The 16,715-nt window shown below is 39.3% G+C and overlaps 1 protein-coding gene across 4 annotated transcripts; it reads right to left on the bottom strand.

Annotated features, from left to right (window-relative positions):
* Positions 1 to 722: 722 nt before the first annotated feature.
* dyrk1ab (dual-specificity tyrosine-(Y)-phosphorylation regulated kinase 1A, b) lies at positions 723 to 12,038 on the bottom strand. Of its 4 annotated transcripts, none has more exons than XM_028573061.1 (12): positions 11,217 to 12,038; positions 9,556 to 9,625; positions 7,700 to 7,896; positions 7,289 to 7,381; positions 6,968 to 7,156; positions 6,533 to 6,680; positions 6,143 to 6,429; positions 5,825 to 5,971; positions 5,170 to 5,310; positions 4,692 to 4,995; positions 4,266 to 4,390; positions 723 to 3,815 (listed from the first exon to the last, which is right to left on the bottom strand). In XM_028573061.1, the coding sequence occupies exons 2-12, from the start codon at positions 9,566 to 9,568 to the stop codon at positions 3,228 to 3,230; spliced, it is 2,232 nt and encodes a 743-aa protein (XP_028428862.1). In that variant the 5' UTR covers positions 9,569 to 9,625; positions 11,217 to 12,038; the 3' UTR covers positions 723 to 3,227. The 4 variants fall into 4 exon arrangements, with proteins under 4 accessions (XP_028428862.1, XP_028428863.1, XP_028428865.1 ...); XM_028573062.1 differs by lacking the exon at positions 11,217 to 12,038 and adding an exon at positions 10,351 to 10,635; XM_028573064.1 differs by lacking the exon at positions 9,556 to 9,625 and having other exon boundaries at positions 11,217 to 11,341.
* Positions 12,039 to 16,715: the final 4,677 nt, after the last annotated feature.

Raw genomic sequence — 16,715 nt, 5'->3', positions numbered from 1 at the left:
TCGCAAAGGCACTGTGTGATAATGTATTTTTGTGGATTATGTTTTTTTTGTTTGTTTTTTTTTAACTAGGAGTTAAGAGAGAACTCTTCTTGGAAATTATCTAATGTAGATGGAGAACAATAAAGACACACAGAGCAATTCAATTAACTTCTTTTTATATATCATACATAAGACTGTCTTAATATAATACAAAGGGCATTGTCATAAACACAGCAAAGTCTTGACTAGATCTTACAATCTGTGGATACACGGACTTATCCTTTCCCCCATGCTGTTCAATTCTATAGTGCATGTTGCATGTACAAAAAAAGTGAAAAAATGTGAAATCAAAAATGAAAAGGATAAATCCAAATTAAATAAGAGGATTTCAACTTCTGTTGGGTGTTCAGATATGTCGACAAGTATACGTGTTTGTGTATAACCCACAAACTGAACAGGCTTATGAAAGATGGAACCTTTTTTTCAACCATGTGCTTCTCATATAACCAAAAAGTAAGGTTTGTGATGTACATGCACTTACAATATACCCTGTGAAAATTATTAAGGTTTGAAGATCTAGCTTTCCCTGTTTGATTCAAACCCTACCTCATAGTGTTGTCCTGATGTAGTCAAGTACCTTTGCCAAAAGGCAAGGTTTTGCCACTAAGAAAACAGGAGTTCCTGCCCACTGAATGGTCACCAAATTGACAAACATAATCAACATACCAGCAGGAGCAAGGTAGTGAGTTCTATACTTCCTTTATTAAAAAAATATAAATATATACATAAATTCTATTTCAACTATTAAAAAGGGGCTGCATTTCATGACAACTGCTCTAAATAAGAGGTCAATCAGCATGATCTGAAATAGGCGCACACTTACGAGTCACTGCAGTCAATTTTTTTTCTTTTTCAGTCTTTTATTTTTGGAATGTTTAGTACCAGTATGAGTGCCAGTAATAAAACCACTGGCAATTTCTAAATGTCTCAAATTCTGCGGGGTATGAAAAATGATTGCAAATATGCAATTAACCTTGACATCCAGATAAAACCCCAATCTCAATATAGGTAGCTTTACATTTGTTTGTGGAAATACCAAGCATGATCTCTTTATGATGGTTTCTCCTTTAAAATGACAACAGCATGACCTGTGGCCTGCCCTTTAATTTGAAAGGTGGCTGTGGGCAGGTTTTTCTGTCTAATTTCAAAGCTGGTAAAATGAGCAACAGAAGAAAGAAAGCACTTCAAAATCCCTGATAGAAAAAAAAAAAAAAAAAAAAAAAAAAAGAAAAAGATTCTGGTTATTGACTAATGTTTTGAGGACATGCATGTCTGCCTAGGCAAAGCATGTGATTGTGGGTTGACGGGACACCCTTTCCCTTTGAATAGGACAATCATGGGGGGATCTGCCCTTCCAAATCAGAAAAAAAATCCATTCAACACAAACCGATTTGCCACAATAATCCTTACCCTGCCAAGACATTATGTCTTGCTTCACGGCAGAAACTAGCCAAGTTGACCAAACGATGTATGAAAGGCAGCAAAACCCTTTGAAATAGTATGATGGGGGCAAAAGAAAAACGACGACACAGAAATAGAACGCATTAGTCTCCTTTTTTTTTTTTTTTTTTAAACCATCAGCTTCTATCTTGCTACTCCGGAGCCTGCAGAGTAACTACCAAATTCTCTAACATACCAAAGTTTTAAAAGACTCCCAAAATAATCTACCAATTAATATGGAAACAGTTTTGGTAAAACGTTGCAAACAAATCTGGCCCGAATACACAATAGCCAACGGTCTTAACAACGGTCTCCAGTTTTGCTAAAGTAATATATTGCAGCTGTTTGTATTGACGTTAAAATAAGATCTTGATAAACTTTGCGTCAAAGTGGTGAACTGCTACATTATTGGTTACAGACACCTATATGCTATAAAACAACTGCTTTGGTATAAAAACATATCCAAAGGGAAAATAAATTCTTGTAAAATTCACAGCATAATTTGAGGAGAAAAAAGGCAGTCACTTAACTCATTTTTTTTTTTCTTCAGTTTCCATGTTTTGGATGGAGAGACTTGTGCAGGTGGTTCTGATGAGGAACTACATGCAAAAGGGAAACATAACAAAACATAAAAGGGTAGACTCTGGAATAGATAGTTCTTTCCACCGCAAAATCCTTAACCAGTGAATAAGATTTTCAAGGAAGTAATGTTTAGGAGGTTGTTGTGTACAATAAGACCCTGTTATGTGGGGCCCTGCTGAAGAAGAAATCTTTGTCGAGAAAGGCCTCAAATTACCATTCTTATTTACCTTTTCTAAGTTGTTTTAATTTCCTTAAAGAATTAAGGGCTGTCTAGAGAGAAAAATAGAGAAAAGCCATCTTAATTCAAATGATAATGTCCAGCTCCATCCCATTCCAAGTCCATGAGTCATAAGGCCAAAGGGTTATCTAGAACCAGCCGCTGACTGTCTTCCTTTCACTGGGCCGGATCCTTTCGTCTCCCGTGCCCATCGCTGCTCTCATCTGTGCCGGGCCCGGTTGCAGCTTGCAGGACTACGGGGGCCTCTAGGCCTGAGGGGTGGTGCTTCCCTCTCCTTTGCCCCGACTGGGGTTAGTATCCACCTGCAGGGTCTCCTCTCCACTCGGCCAGCACATGCTATAAGGGACTCCACTGCTATGTGCTCCCCTTTAACAGAGTTACACAATACCGACCAACAACAAGAAATATCACCGCAAACATTTTCCCTCATTGTCAAGCTACAGGATTTACAAGCAGCTTTTACGAGAAATTTCACTTAAAAAGGGCAAAATAATTAAGAACCGGTGGAACAGTAATGTCAGGCAGTCCCCGGTGTGAACCGAAAGAGGACGCCAGCATTTCATCACCAACAGCTACCTGCTAAACAGCTTCAAACTTTCCATTTGAAATGCTCCTTAGAAGATTTTGCCACATAATACCATATGGTGATTACTTGGTGGTTACATGAAACTGGTGAAATGGTAAGATGGATGTCTCAATCTCACTATGGTTATTCCGCAGTATTATTTTGTGCCTAATGATTGCAAAAGAAAAACTGATGAAAATTACATATATACTTTTTAACAAAAAAGGTTTTTCTCTGTAGTAGCGGTTCAGTGATATCTCCCTTCTGACGTGAGCAGCTTTTGTTCTCAACACACCTTGTAGTAAAAAAACACCACCTTAAAAATGACGCACAGGGGGAACACACAGCCAAATGTCAGTGCAGTCACGAGCTGGCCATAGAACTCTGCTGCACACACACTCCAGTCATTGGAGACTCCTCCCGGTCCATGCCCTGCCTCATGCCCAGGTGGCCCTCCGCTAGGTAGTGGGCAGGCCCTGTGTTCGTGCCCATGGAGAATGCAGGGTGCGCCGCCATGCCAGTCTCCTGCCGTGGGTTCGAGAAGGCACCTAGGCCCATGCTCAGCCCACCATTCTGACCAAAGTCAAGGGCCCCGGCAGGCAAATGGCGGAGCTGGTAGGCCTGGTTGCCATGGTTCCCAGTGGAAGAGGACGATGTAGAGGAAGAGGAGGCAGAGGAAGACAGGGAGGTCATGGACAGATGGCCATGAACCACCTCCATGGAGTCCTGTGTCGAGGAGCTGTGTGTCGGGGAGGTGTAGTGGCGTGGGCGTGGCCGCGTAGCCATCATCTGCCCGTGGTGGTGATGAGCATGTGAGTGGGGATGCAGGGCCTTAGGGTGCTGAGGTGGAACATGGAAGGTGGTCTCCTGGACTGGGTGGGTCTCACCAGTGACTGACTCGGGGCCAACGCCACCTCCCCACACCAGCGGGGGTGGGTAAGGCTGTCTTGCCTGTCAATGTCAAACAAAAGAACAAGGAGTCAGTTGTGGAATATGACCGCGCCATTTTTTCCCCAGAGTTCCCAATGTAGGAAGCATAGCAATTTCTTTTGGCAATGTTACTTTTATTAAATCGGACTCTAAGACCACAGTTTTTAAAATGTGATAATACTGTCTTGTATTGAGAGCAGACCATCAACAAGTCAATCAAGCAATATGGAAAAATACGATATTTCTTTAAAAAGATTTGTTTATTAGTCAAATGTATTAAACTTCTTTTAAAATTTGTTCTGAAAATACCTTTGTTAAACAGCTTAAAATAATGGGGGGTAGCCTCTGTGCACATGCTGAATGAGCAAACATGTTTTGAAAATACAAAAACAAATTTTGAATTCACAACCACCTTAAGAACTCCACTCAGTATCCGAGGACATTCCAGATGGTTCTGGGTATCTCACTGACCTGTGGGCAGAGGCTGTCACCATCGATGGCCGGCAGGGCCGTGCCGAAGTGTCCTCCACTGTGCAAGTGGTGATGGGTAGGGTCTGATCTTGCTCTGCCACTGGTACTTGTCCCAGATGATCCTCCTAAAAGTTAAAATAAAAAAAATAAAAAAAGTGTCACGGGTGCAGTCTCAACAACCTGACCTAGAATATGTCAAACGCTACAGTAGGATCACTTAACGTTTAATAAAGCCAGCTTTTTTTTTCTGGTTAATAACATGCTAAGGTTAAGTGTTGATGCCGACTTCCACAAAATCGATATGATAAACGTCAACTGAAAATGAATAGGATTACACCGACGTGTGTCTCATGTTATCTTAGAACACAACAACAGACCAATCACATGTCTTTCCCTACTTTAAATGAAGGCCAGAGGACCAGTTACCTGAACTAGAGGAGGTGCTGGAGGTGGTTCCTGAAGACTGGGACTGCTCTAACGCAGGGCTTGTAGACACGCTGCTGCTCGTATTGGTCCCCTCATCCGCAGTCTTCTTGAAGAAGCTGTGCTGCAGGGCATAGTAGGGCTGGATGCGGCTCTTAGGGTCATAGTCCAACATCCGGAGGATCAGGTCCTTAAACTTCAAGTAGTCAGCAACAGCATGGCCAGACTCCCCCGCCCGCCGGCCACCTGGACCCCCTGTCTCCACACCCAGGATGGAGTGGAGCTTCCGCGAGGCTGGAGGCTTATACTGTTTTAAAGGCAGAGCACACAGCGATTAAGTGATTTACTCAGCCGTGACTTTTGTATATGGTCACACAATCTACCTTGGTTTTCACAATAAATCACAAAATGCAAACTTTAGTCAGTCTAACTGCAGCAAAAAAAAAAAAAAAAAAAAAAAAAAAAAAAAAAAGGAGCTCACCCTTTTGCCATCTTTGGTCTTCTTAACACTCCATGTACCATCCGAAAGCTTCTCAAAGAACTTTCTGGCTTTTGGGGCTAGGTCCATTATGTGATTAGGTGGGATACCTAGAACCTCGACTATTTTGTTCATCTGGTCCACCTGGGGAACAAGGTATTAATCAAGTTACTGTAATGTTCACATTGTACATCTGTATTTTGAAAGACAGCACACTGAATCCATTTTTATATACAGTAAACGTAGACGTTCAACGTCATCAAACGTCACCCTAAGATAATTTAACTGTCAAAACATTCAGGCTGAGGCAAGCGGCCACAATAACTGGAGACAACAACGTCAAGGCTCGATAACTGAGTGATGTGGTATGTTTTAGGCTTGTGAAATCCACTTCTCAATCTTTGAGGCCTACATGACATTTGTGTGCTAGACATCAGGTGAATAGATGACATTGAAACCATTGCCATTCTCAGTTATATTACAAAACACAAATCTGAGAAGTATTTCAGTTTCTTATAATAATAATAATAATAATAATAATAATAATAATAATACATTTTACTTAAAGGCGCCTTTCTCGGCACTCAAGGACATTGTACACGGATACATAAGACATTTAAAAGCAGCAACAAAATAGAAATAAATTATAGAATTATACCTCATTGGCTCCGCTGAAGAGAGGTTCTCCAGTGTGCATCTCTACCAAGATGCAACCCAAGGACCACATGTCGATGGCCAGGTCGTAGGGCATTCCCAGCAGCACCTCTGGCGAACGGTAGAAGCGACTCTGGATATATTGATATATCTACAAAACGAAAGCAGGGACAGTCAGACTCCCCATTTGCCTAGAAACTCTAAATGACCTATTAATTACACCACAACTACGACACACTTGTCAGGGACATTCTTGCATACGTTGGTTTTATCGTTTTATTATTATTATTATTATCTGATAAGGAAAACTGCAGCTAGATACCCTTTGTCCCAGTTGGCATGAGCTGCCAAAGTCCACTATTTTAATGGCACTCCTCTTGGGGTTACAGAGGAGGATGTTCTCAGGCTTCAGGTCACAGTGGATGATGCTGAGCTCAGGCGTGGCCAGGAAGAGCAGCGCCGTGCATAGCTGCTGGGCAAACTTCCGGGTGAGGTTGAGTGAGACACCTCGGAAGTTGGTATTTCGGAGTAAGTCATACAGGTTATATGAAAGCATCTCAAACACGAGGCAGAGGTGGTTCCGGAACATGAAGTGACGCTTTAGGTGAACTGCAGAAAACCAGATATTGTACCCATGTTAGTTAAATACAGGAAAAGCATTTTGATTTCTTTTGTCTTGTCAGATCAGGGGGAAATTTCAAGAGTGGGTTACCGATGTAGTATTTCATCTCGGTATCATGTTTGTTCATGAGCTCTAGGAGGCGCACTTCAATCTGGGCTTGATTGAGGAAAGCTTTCTTGTTCTTGATGATCTTAATGGCAACCCATTCCTGCTCAGCACGGTCATACGCTTTCACAACCTAAAGAGGTCAACAACAGCACATATTAATGTTGCCCAATGTTAAAAATCACAACTGTTGCTATGATAACAAACATCAACTTTTCAAATGTTAACTGCACATGAAAGATCTTCAGCAAGTGGCTTTATACGGAGCTAAACTAAACCATCATGTGTTTCTCCAAATTTAAGACAAGTTTCTCTGTCACATGCTCTCAAACCAAGTGTGTGTTGTGTGTGTGTGTGTGTGTGTGTGTGTGTGTGTGTGTGTGTGTGTGTGTGTGTGTGTATGATGTTATAATCAAGCACCTGTCCAAATGATCCTTTTCCTATCAAGGAATCAATCTCATAGCGGTCCATCCACTTCTCCCCATTCTTGACGATGTAGTCATAGTTATCATCGTCATAGCCGTCATTAAAGACTTTCCTCTCTTTTTTGTGACTGGAGTCTTCACCCTGACCCTGTTGGTGCCGTCGCTTCTTTTTTGCATAATACACCTATAAAATTAAAAAGTAAACCATTCACATGATCACACTTGATGACGTTTGATATTACTATATTTTACAAATCTTCACAATGCAACAAACAAATGATATAGATAAATCCATTTAACGAAAAACAAAACAAACCTCATTGATGTGTTTGTATGTTTTGATAAGGTCAATGGAGAGCTTCCTCAGGGGAGCTGAAGTTGGGTCACGAAAGCACTGGGGCATGTGCCTCTGAAGTAACAAATGGGAAAGTCACAACATTTCATGAACAAACTATATGCACAGTACTTTTTTTTTTAAAGTAACAGGGCTTATCTAAATTGCTAATGGTAAATCTTAGTGGCCATTCGTTAAATTATGTACAATATATGTTTGCACAATATGAAATGGCCAGACTAAAAGAACATTTAAAAGCAGCTACTCTGCCTGGTGACAGCGGCAAAAAAGGGAAGTAGACTTTCATATCACATTAAGTTCTGCAATTCTTGTAACACTACACATCAAGACTAAAAGAAATGCAAGAGCTGGGGTAGGGTAGAGTTAGTGTACCTGATTGGCAGTGAGCTGTGGTGTCTGGTCGCTGTACGGTAAGACCGTAACAGATTGGTCAGTGCTTGGCTGGTGGCGGTCACTGTACTGCTGGTGCGTATGGGGCATTGGAGCAGCCATCTGAAGACCAGCAGTGTGTAAAGAAAAAGAGGGCGCAAGCCGGACGGACGAAGGTTTGCATGCTGAAGTCTCTCCTCCTAGAAGAAATTAACACCACTTTGAGTTGCATATTCCCTTAATTTAACATTTTAACAAAACACACAAAAAGGAGGGAGAGGTCTAATAATCTTGATGTATAACAGCAGTATTTCCTCTCTTCCACACAGGCAATTTACAGCCCAAAAATAAAACAGGTTAAGATATTTGCTTGTTATTGTACTGATTTAATATAAATGGGCATTATTTGTGGGTTAATCAAACCAATGAGAATGTCCTCAACACAATAATGTCCTTTGTGAAAGAAAAATATGCAAAATGCAAATTATGCATTTGTAATATTTACATGTATGTTGAAATGATCAAGCTCATCCTTTAACACAGACAAAAATGATCATTAGATGTTGAGAACAATAAAAAGGGTTACTTCATTGTTAGGAGAAATGTCAGATTAATACAATGTCTTTTGTTAACATGTAAAGTCAAAAAATGCATCAAAGGATATCCACAAAATAAAAAGATAGCAGTAATATATCAACCTTTGTGAAGAAAAGGGAGCAAAACAGCAGGTTTAACAGTGAAAAGGGGTGAAAACAAAGCATCTCCACACTAAACAGTGAATCATCCTTCATTTTAAGCCAGAAGGAATCAAAAAATTATCAAATAGCATGTTCAGCTATCAGCATCTCTCACCAGACAACACAATTCACCAGTGCTACACAGTAACCACTATTCAGAATCCCAGCAACAGCACCTAATTAGCATAGCCTATCACCACAGAGATACAGCGTGATTTGGCAAGCCCATCAATGCACAGACCAATCACAACGCAGTATGCAAATAGCCTACTTTTGTTGCCAGGGCAGAGCTGCTCCCATTTTCCAATGAGAAAACAAGAAATAAACAAGAAATAAAATTGAACTTTGGCACACTTAGACGCTGCTTTCAGCACAAGAGCCTGACAGCAAAATAGCTGCACAGCCCAAAACCTGCACTCCATATGAGAGCATATTAGAAAGCTGACCCAGCTTTGGAAAAGGAAAAAATACACATTCACTGACAGAAATAAGAGGAACTGTAAGATGATAGAGCACAGGCAAAGGCTGTATTTAAAAAATCTAGGATATTTTATGTACTATATATTTATAAATATATGATATATATAAATATATGATATATATATTTATACATGTATGTATCCATTGTATAAAAAATAAAACTATGTATTAAATAAAACCTCATGTTGCAAGGATGGTTCCAACGATAACGTTAAAGCAAAACAAATTTTGATACATTAGATAGGCCTGTACATTTTATTTGAATCTGTTTATACATGTATTCAATTTAAAGCGATTTACACAGTTTAAAGTGATAACACTAATTTGTCTTGATGACTAGTGTGTATATTTTCCTGTTTGTTTAGCTGAGACCTAAAAACATAAATTACAAACTAATTTGAATCACTTGGAGCACTGTCATCAAATAAAGTTAAACTGCATTAAATGGATATTTAAATATGGCACCCGCCAATTCCAATAATTGAATAATGATTTAAGTTTTACTTTTTTCCCACTTAAGAATGTCCTAACATGTGTGAGCCTGGATATCAAATTCAAAACAGCAAAATAAAGAAAAGAGAAGAAGATCTTAGGTGCACCTCTTCCCACCAAAGGGTTAAGGCTTAATATATAGCAGCTAACCTGGATGCATCATCTCCTGTAAAATGTCATATCATCCTGGGAGGAGAGTCCAGCAGCAAACCACAACCCACTATAAAGAATAAAAACATATTATCATTGTGCATCAACTTGTGTTGAGAAGAAGGGACAGAGGACACCCCAAAACTTTGAAAAGTGTGCTTTGGGGTAAATGTATGAACTTTGGGGGAATTAAAAAATAAAGCTGAAATTCAATAAAAGGCAAGCTGCTTATGTATCAACAGTCAAATAGGTAGCCCAACCGAAATCACTGTACGTGCGTTATAATACAGTACTATATGTTACTGTGTCATGCAAATTGATAAAGAACTAAAAAAAAGTTTGGTTTGAGCCCATTTTACAAACATAATACCTGACATCAGAATATGGGGTGAATTTAACATTTTAAAAACCACCAACTAATGGGAAAATGTAAGCTGTATTTGACCACCAAAGCCATTTTGCAAGCGCACTTGTAGCTCTTTACTCTCTCCTAAACGTTTGATTGTTCTTTATTTTCAGTACTGACATATGAACAGTTCCTTTCCTGGCTCTATTCATCACGCCATTAACGGGCCTATTTAGGTGTAAATATAACGACAGCTAGCTTGCTATTAGTAGCCGTATCATATCATAAGTGATAGCTGAGGATCTCTGTAACAAACCTATGTGTCATCTTCTCACGCCCAACTGATTAGATTCATCCTAAAGCTGAATCAAATGTAACCCATCCGAAACAATTAAAAGCTAACGCCCGTGAATAAAGACGTAACGTTACCCGAGTAGCTCTGTACTTACAGATGATGGGGTAGATCTCGTCATGGTTGGAATTTAGAAAGCATATTCAGTGTTAATTTGCTTCCTCTCTTGCTACATATCGTTCGTGTATGCATCCAATTCCTCGTATAAATGGCAAACGCATTCAGGCTCACGTTACCGTTAGCAGCCTTAACTAGCTAACGTTGTCGTCGTTAACGTTACCCTGAAAACTGCGGGACAAGCAAGCATATCTCTCACCAATCCAACGTTAGCTTGTGACGCTGTGTTCAGCCAGCGGGTTGTGGGGCCCATTCAGCTGGTTCGTCAACAAGTCAGCGTTAACCATTAGCCAGGTTAGCCGAATTAGCTACCAGGCGTTAGCCAGGTGAGCTTCCGTAACGTTACTGTATAACTCTAAAACCCAAACTAACGTTACACTTACTATATATTTATATATAAACAGTTAAACATTGCATCGGCAGTAAATCAAACGGGGCTGTTAGCTAGCACATAAACATTTGCTTAAAACGTACAATGACAGTGTCCAACATCACAGGTTTAACGTTAGCTGTAACGTTACCGTTAATACCGTGCCAGCATGACACTCCGAGACCATGCAATCCTCCAGCTGACAACAAGTTGAAAAACTGTTCCCGTCAAACATTAAAATTAGTGCGCTGACCTACTGACGGAAAGCAAATGTTAGCGCTGGTTTAGCGGAGTCGGCACCGCCACACAATGTTAGCTAGCCGCCACACCATAAGCTAACGTTACCACTCTCAACTTCACTGTCGCGTCCATCAATGTTAACCATTCACGTAACATATAATACATACATCTGCGAAAGCGTGAAATGTTAAGCTAACGAAGGCAAATGTGAAAGATTACATTTTACAATGTCTCACCTCTGATGGCACGATCTTCATTTAAAGTCCAATAACCTGTATGATGAGGAAACTTATCCAGCTTGAGATGCTCCCCTCCCTGCACGGTTAACGTTAAATCCACTGATCCCCGTCCTCTGATCGGCACACTCTAAAATAATTCACCGGCCAGATTTAATATGCTTTACATATCCCTAGCTTTGATGAACAACATCAGCGATCGAAGCAACTTTGAATAACGTTACTCTCAGCTGATGACTAGCAACATGCTAACGTTAACTAGCACGCATAACTCACTAGCTAACCTTAGCGCTGGCTAGCTAGTTGACAAAATGAGCGCAGCTAACATTAGCTACCTGCCCTGGCTAGCCTCAAGCTAACAGTTCTAGCTACCGCTAAATAAACGTTATGCCAAATCCTGATTTTACGCCGTCTTTGCAAATTTAGCGTCGGCCACTTCGATAAATACGTCAATACAGTTAAATCCAGAGTATTTAAAACATGAAACAGAAGCCGTGTCCTCTGATAATTTTGGTTAGGAATTTTGTGTCAATTTTCACAAAATGGCGCGCGGTCCAAACCTGCGCAGTGAACCGGCCCGGTGGACCAGAGACACGGACAACTGAGTTAGTGCGGCGCCGCCTAATTATTTCAACTATGTTAAAACGTCGGCCTTTTGATCTTCTTAATCCGATCCACTAGACGCATTTCGATATCCAAAAACGTCAAATATATATCCACTGACAGCATTATTCCGGCGGGAAGGGAGAACATTTGAAAAGACTGAGCTGGGGAAAAAAACCCTCCTGACAAAATGGCGATGCTCTAGCTTGTTGCCATGGCAACTGTCAATCAAAAAAATAAAGTACCCGGATGCACCAATGACGAATAAAATCTAGCTGGCCAGAGTTACAGGACACATAACTCTAGTGGTGTCCATTGACATATATATAAGGTGGTGTCCCCTGTCTGTCTTTTTAACCGTGTTTGGCCTGTTGCTACCATCCGGCAGAAATGTTGGCTATGTACCCTTTACTGTGTTTATTTTTACAATTTGAAACTATTATTGCCTTTTATGATGGTAACCGGTGTGTGCTTGTTTTCCTATTAGTGTTGGTAATTTAAAGAATAACTTGGCCAAAACTCCTTTACAGCAAGCATAATAATAATAATAAGAAGAAGACTTATTCTTATTATTCTTCTTATTATATTTATAATAATAATAATAATATTTCATATAGACTACTCAGATAAGTTCAATTTACTATAGCTTTTTTTTTTTTTTTATGTAAAACAGCTATTTCCTCCTCTTTACAGTCTTTTTAGTAGTGTAATTCCCTCTCTGTGTTCCACAGGCAATGTTTCGTTGCTGAGCTGAAGTGGAAGAATAGTAACAAAAATGAGCAATTTTGTACTAAAAACACAGTAACTTGGAATATATCTACTGAAGCCTAATTAAGATCAACGTTGCGATATAGTTTTTGCACAGAGATAGTACTTAGCCTACTTATTTTGTCTTTAAAGAAGGGATCTTTTGTCCTTAAAGATGGGTTCTCTGAATTGTTTTAAGATAGATTGTGAACCTATCCTTTAACGTAGCATTGACACTTCGCAAATATAAATGTGATAAAAGTATGAACTTTCAATCAATGTTAATTTCAGTTTAGTTTGTCATCTGTCGTAAGCTCACCACATTTTATTCTGAGAAAAAATATATTTGTACATACAGTACAGCAAGAAATAGGCTACACTTTAATGTCAATGAGTGAATAATTAATTAATAAGTGCAGCTTTTCTGCTGTACAACTTTAAGTCAAATATAGCTATTTATCCCATTGTTAACATAAACTTTGTTGCTTTCCCAAAACACTTGTTATTCCACCTGAGACAGTTATGCCAGTGAACCACTGCATACAGCAATTATTTCCATGTACTCCAGGCCCAAGAGGCTCAGATAACAATCTATGGTATCTGTGATCTGAGTGATATTGTCAACTTATGACATCTGCTGGTTGTATGCTTACCCCATAGGGAAAATTTTTTTTAATCATCAAAAACTTGGTGTAAGACGGTGAAGTGCTTCATTAAAGACAAGTAAAATAATTTCAGAATCAATACAAAAACTGACAAGCAACCAGTGTTAACGACTTTAAAATAGGTGTCATATATTTACTCCTTCTGGTCCTAGTCAGCACTCAGGCAGCAGAGTTCTGAATCAATTATAACTGACTAATGACTTTGTTTTTTGTGTAGACCAGATACGAGAGAATTGTCGGGCCTGCTGGATATTAAAGCATGCATTAGTTTCTGTGTAGCTCAGAGGAAGAAATGGCCACACTTTAGCTATAGGCCATATTTTGAGATGATAAAAGGCAGATTGGGTGACATGAGACCGAAGGCTTAGTTCTGAGTCGAAGACGACACCAAGGTTTCTTGCCTGCTGGCTTGAAGTAGGTCCTAGAGAATTAGATTTTGTGGCCACTATCTCTCATTTACTCACAGCTGCACAATTTCCTCTCCTGCCAGAAAGAAATGATTAGCTAGCTTGGTAGCCTCCAACAGTTATGGGCAATTTAGGTAAATAATATGTCCATCCATACACACATCTATTCTCTAAACAAACGTGTTCTGTTGAGGGTCAGCGCTCTTTGGCTAACAGGTTGGATACACCTAGGTATCTCTATATGACAAGGCAACCACATGTAGACAGAGAAATACTCAGACCTATGGGCAATGTACTTTACCTGCCCGTTGACTATGGGAAACTCTTACAGACACAGGGGAACATGGAACATCACACAGAAAGGGCCCAGGCCCAGACAATCAAAGACTAGACTTGTTTTTGTTAGGCACCAGTGCTAACCACTGCCATGCCTAAATAATGACTGTCCAGTCCAGAATTGCCCCACTGACAGATCACAACACATACGTGGATGCCATTGACCCTGTGGCACACCTTACATGACAGCCAGACACTGTGATGGGGCTCTCAAGGTATACTGTCTAAATATGTACCTACACTGTAATATTACACAAAACAAACTTCAAGGCATAATGGTCCTATTCTAAAGTCATATTTTAAAGCATAATACAATATGTCATCCTAATCAAAATCACAAGGATTTTCTATATATTCCATTGTTTTTGGGTAGTTTTGCAAAGATATGTTGATTTTATAATGTTTACTTTAGAAAACCATGTGCTTTGTTAGTTAACAACGTATAGCCCATTGGTTTCTGTAAAAACCTATGCCTGAATATGCAGAGGATGCATTGGAGAAATATCACCCTGCTTAAAATTCAGGCAAACTGCATGTAATGGTGTTTACTTTTGCCTCTTCCCCTACAATAGTCAATAGCAGTCATCAAGTTAATCATGCTTCTGGGTCGAGACATTAGCTGTAAGGAATACTTTACCCCAGAATGATTTCTCTATTGTTATTAATTCTCAACTTTTTGTGCCATTTAACAACATTAAAACAAATCAAATTGTGAAGTCAAAGTGAAGCACAAGCTTTTTAAGACGTACATGCATGCCATGTATTTTCACTACAATGTAGCCAAATGCACAGCTTCTGTAAAATATTCCTTATGCTCACTTCTGTGTTATTACTGGCCAGGGGTACTGTTTGGCCAACTATATCTTTTACTTGCTAAACCAACTATATTTAAAGGGTATACAATGCAGAAAGTCTTTGAGTTAGTACAATCAGTGAGTGATTGACCACAAATTGTTACTTGCAGACCACAACAGCATCACATGCAACTACAAAGCACATACCACAGAGACCTTAATTGGCGTAAAGCAACGGAAAATAATGTTAGGCCACACCTAATGTTCAAAGCCTACAGGAAAGAAATACAAGCATATACAGTTTACCCATGTTTTGGACAGATCCTTCCTACCTGCCATCCTGGGAATTTGTGAACACGGAGGTCATATAAGTGACAGCAGGTTATGACATTTTCACACATCTGCAAAACCCACATTAAGATGTAAGAGAATCAACAAATGATGAAAATGATTTTGTAATTAAAATGAAGATGAAAGATTTTACCAATAGTGGACAGGTGAATCAGTATTCACATTCAGTATAACACGGTGTAATGTAAAGGTGAAGGCCTTAGTGTAGAACAGTTCTTAAAATGACAAACAAACAAAAAATACTTAGTATTACCTCTTTACTTTTTTTTTGTTACTTTTGGATTAGGAAGTCCTGGACTAAGTTAACAATTTATGTTAGTCTTTGTAAATGTGAACAAGGTTTCAGAAACTGATTTCATAAAACGATTGAGTCGGTTGCTTATGTCAATAAGTAGTTACTTGGCTGCTGGTGCATGTTGGGCTTCACTGAATTAAGCTATGTGTGTGTGTGTGTGTGTGTGTGTGTGTGTGTCTTATCTGACAGACAATATTACTCTTAAGCCACCTTGGCCACCTTATAAGTTTAATTTAAGCCTTCGTTTAGTTCTTATTGTTAAGTTAATTCAGGTGTATGTTAAATCCAAGACTTCTTTTAACTTTCATTGAGAAAGATGAATTTTTGTTTTAAAAAATGCTAAATTGTTCCATTACATGTTCCTCCAGCGCCATCTGAAGTCTTTGGTGCACAAAGTCTTTCTGTTTTGTTTGACTGTCAGAAGACATACAGTACTTATTGAAGGCCACAGAGGACAAGGGTGAAATTATTAATTATGTTTTGTGGTGACATGATCACAAAATAATTATCTGATTATTGTGTTTCAAAATCAATACTGTTGTAAATGTGAATGAATTATCTGAAAATATAGGTCCACATTTGAACATAATACAGACTGTCGAGATTCTCGTGTGTAATATTCTGCAATCAACAAACCCGTGACTAAAATAGTGTGCAACAAATGTTCCAAATGTGTGAAATCATTTAAGCTTTCCTCTCTATTTCTATGACAAGACAGGCGAGAAAGGTGTCACTGTGAACCCTCTCAACTTGTTATGTAAGTATCCAGATTGTATACAGGAATTGAGCTACTGCACCATTCATTTTAATTCATATGTTGTATCAATTTTTATGTTATCTGTGTTTCTGTATGTTCCACTTGGTCCTCACCTACCTGTGAACCAACTTAGGAATGTTTCTTATACAATTTCCCCCATTCATTTTGTTCCACCAAACGTGACTTAACATGTCAACCACGTGTTCAAAATGTGTATTATAATAACCCTGTTAACAATACCATAGTTCCACGTTGAGATGTTGCTGTGGTGATGCATCCCTGAACCTCAGTGTTTACAAAACAACAACCCTATATGTCTGTGATGTTCATCAGTGGTCGGTTTATTGAATTAGTTTTCCAAGTGGTTGAAAACTATTATTAACTGTAGGGTTAGGGCTTACTGACACTGGAAAGTCCATTGCGTAGCTCATGCACCCAATCAGCTGTTTGAGCAAAGTTTCTATTCCCACATCACAGAGATTTTTCCTTGATTCCAACACTGATCGTTACAGTATATCCTTTGACCACAGGATGGCAGCAAAAG

This window comes from Perca flavescens, chromosome 3, assembly GCF_004354835.1.
Source record: "Perca flavescens isolate YP-PL-M2 chromosome 3, PFLA_1.0, whole genome shotgun sequence".
Lineage (NCBI taxonomy): Eukaryota > Metazoa > Chordata > Actinopteri > Perciformes > Percidae > Perca > Perca flavescens.
This window is presented reverse-complemented; position numbering and strand designations above follow the sequence as displayed.

Excerpts from the sequence above, each read along its gene's own strand:
- dyrk1ab (XM_028573061.1), bottom strand. Across the intron at positions 7,157-7,288 it reads CATACAAACACATCAATGAG|GTGTATTATGCAAAAAAGAA; the intron begins GTTTGTTTTGTT and ends TTAATTTTATAG. Across the intron at positions 4,996-5,169 it reads AGACCAAAGATGGCAAAAGG|TATAAGCCTCCAGCCTCGCG; the intron begins GTGAGCTCCTTT and ends CCTTTAAAACAG.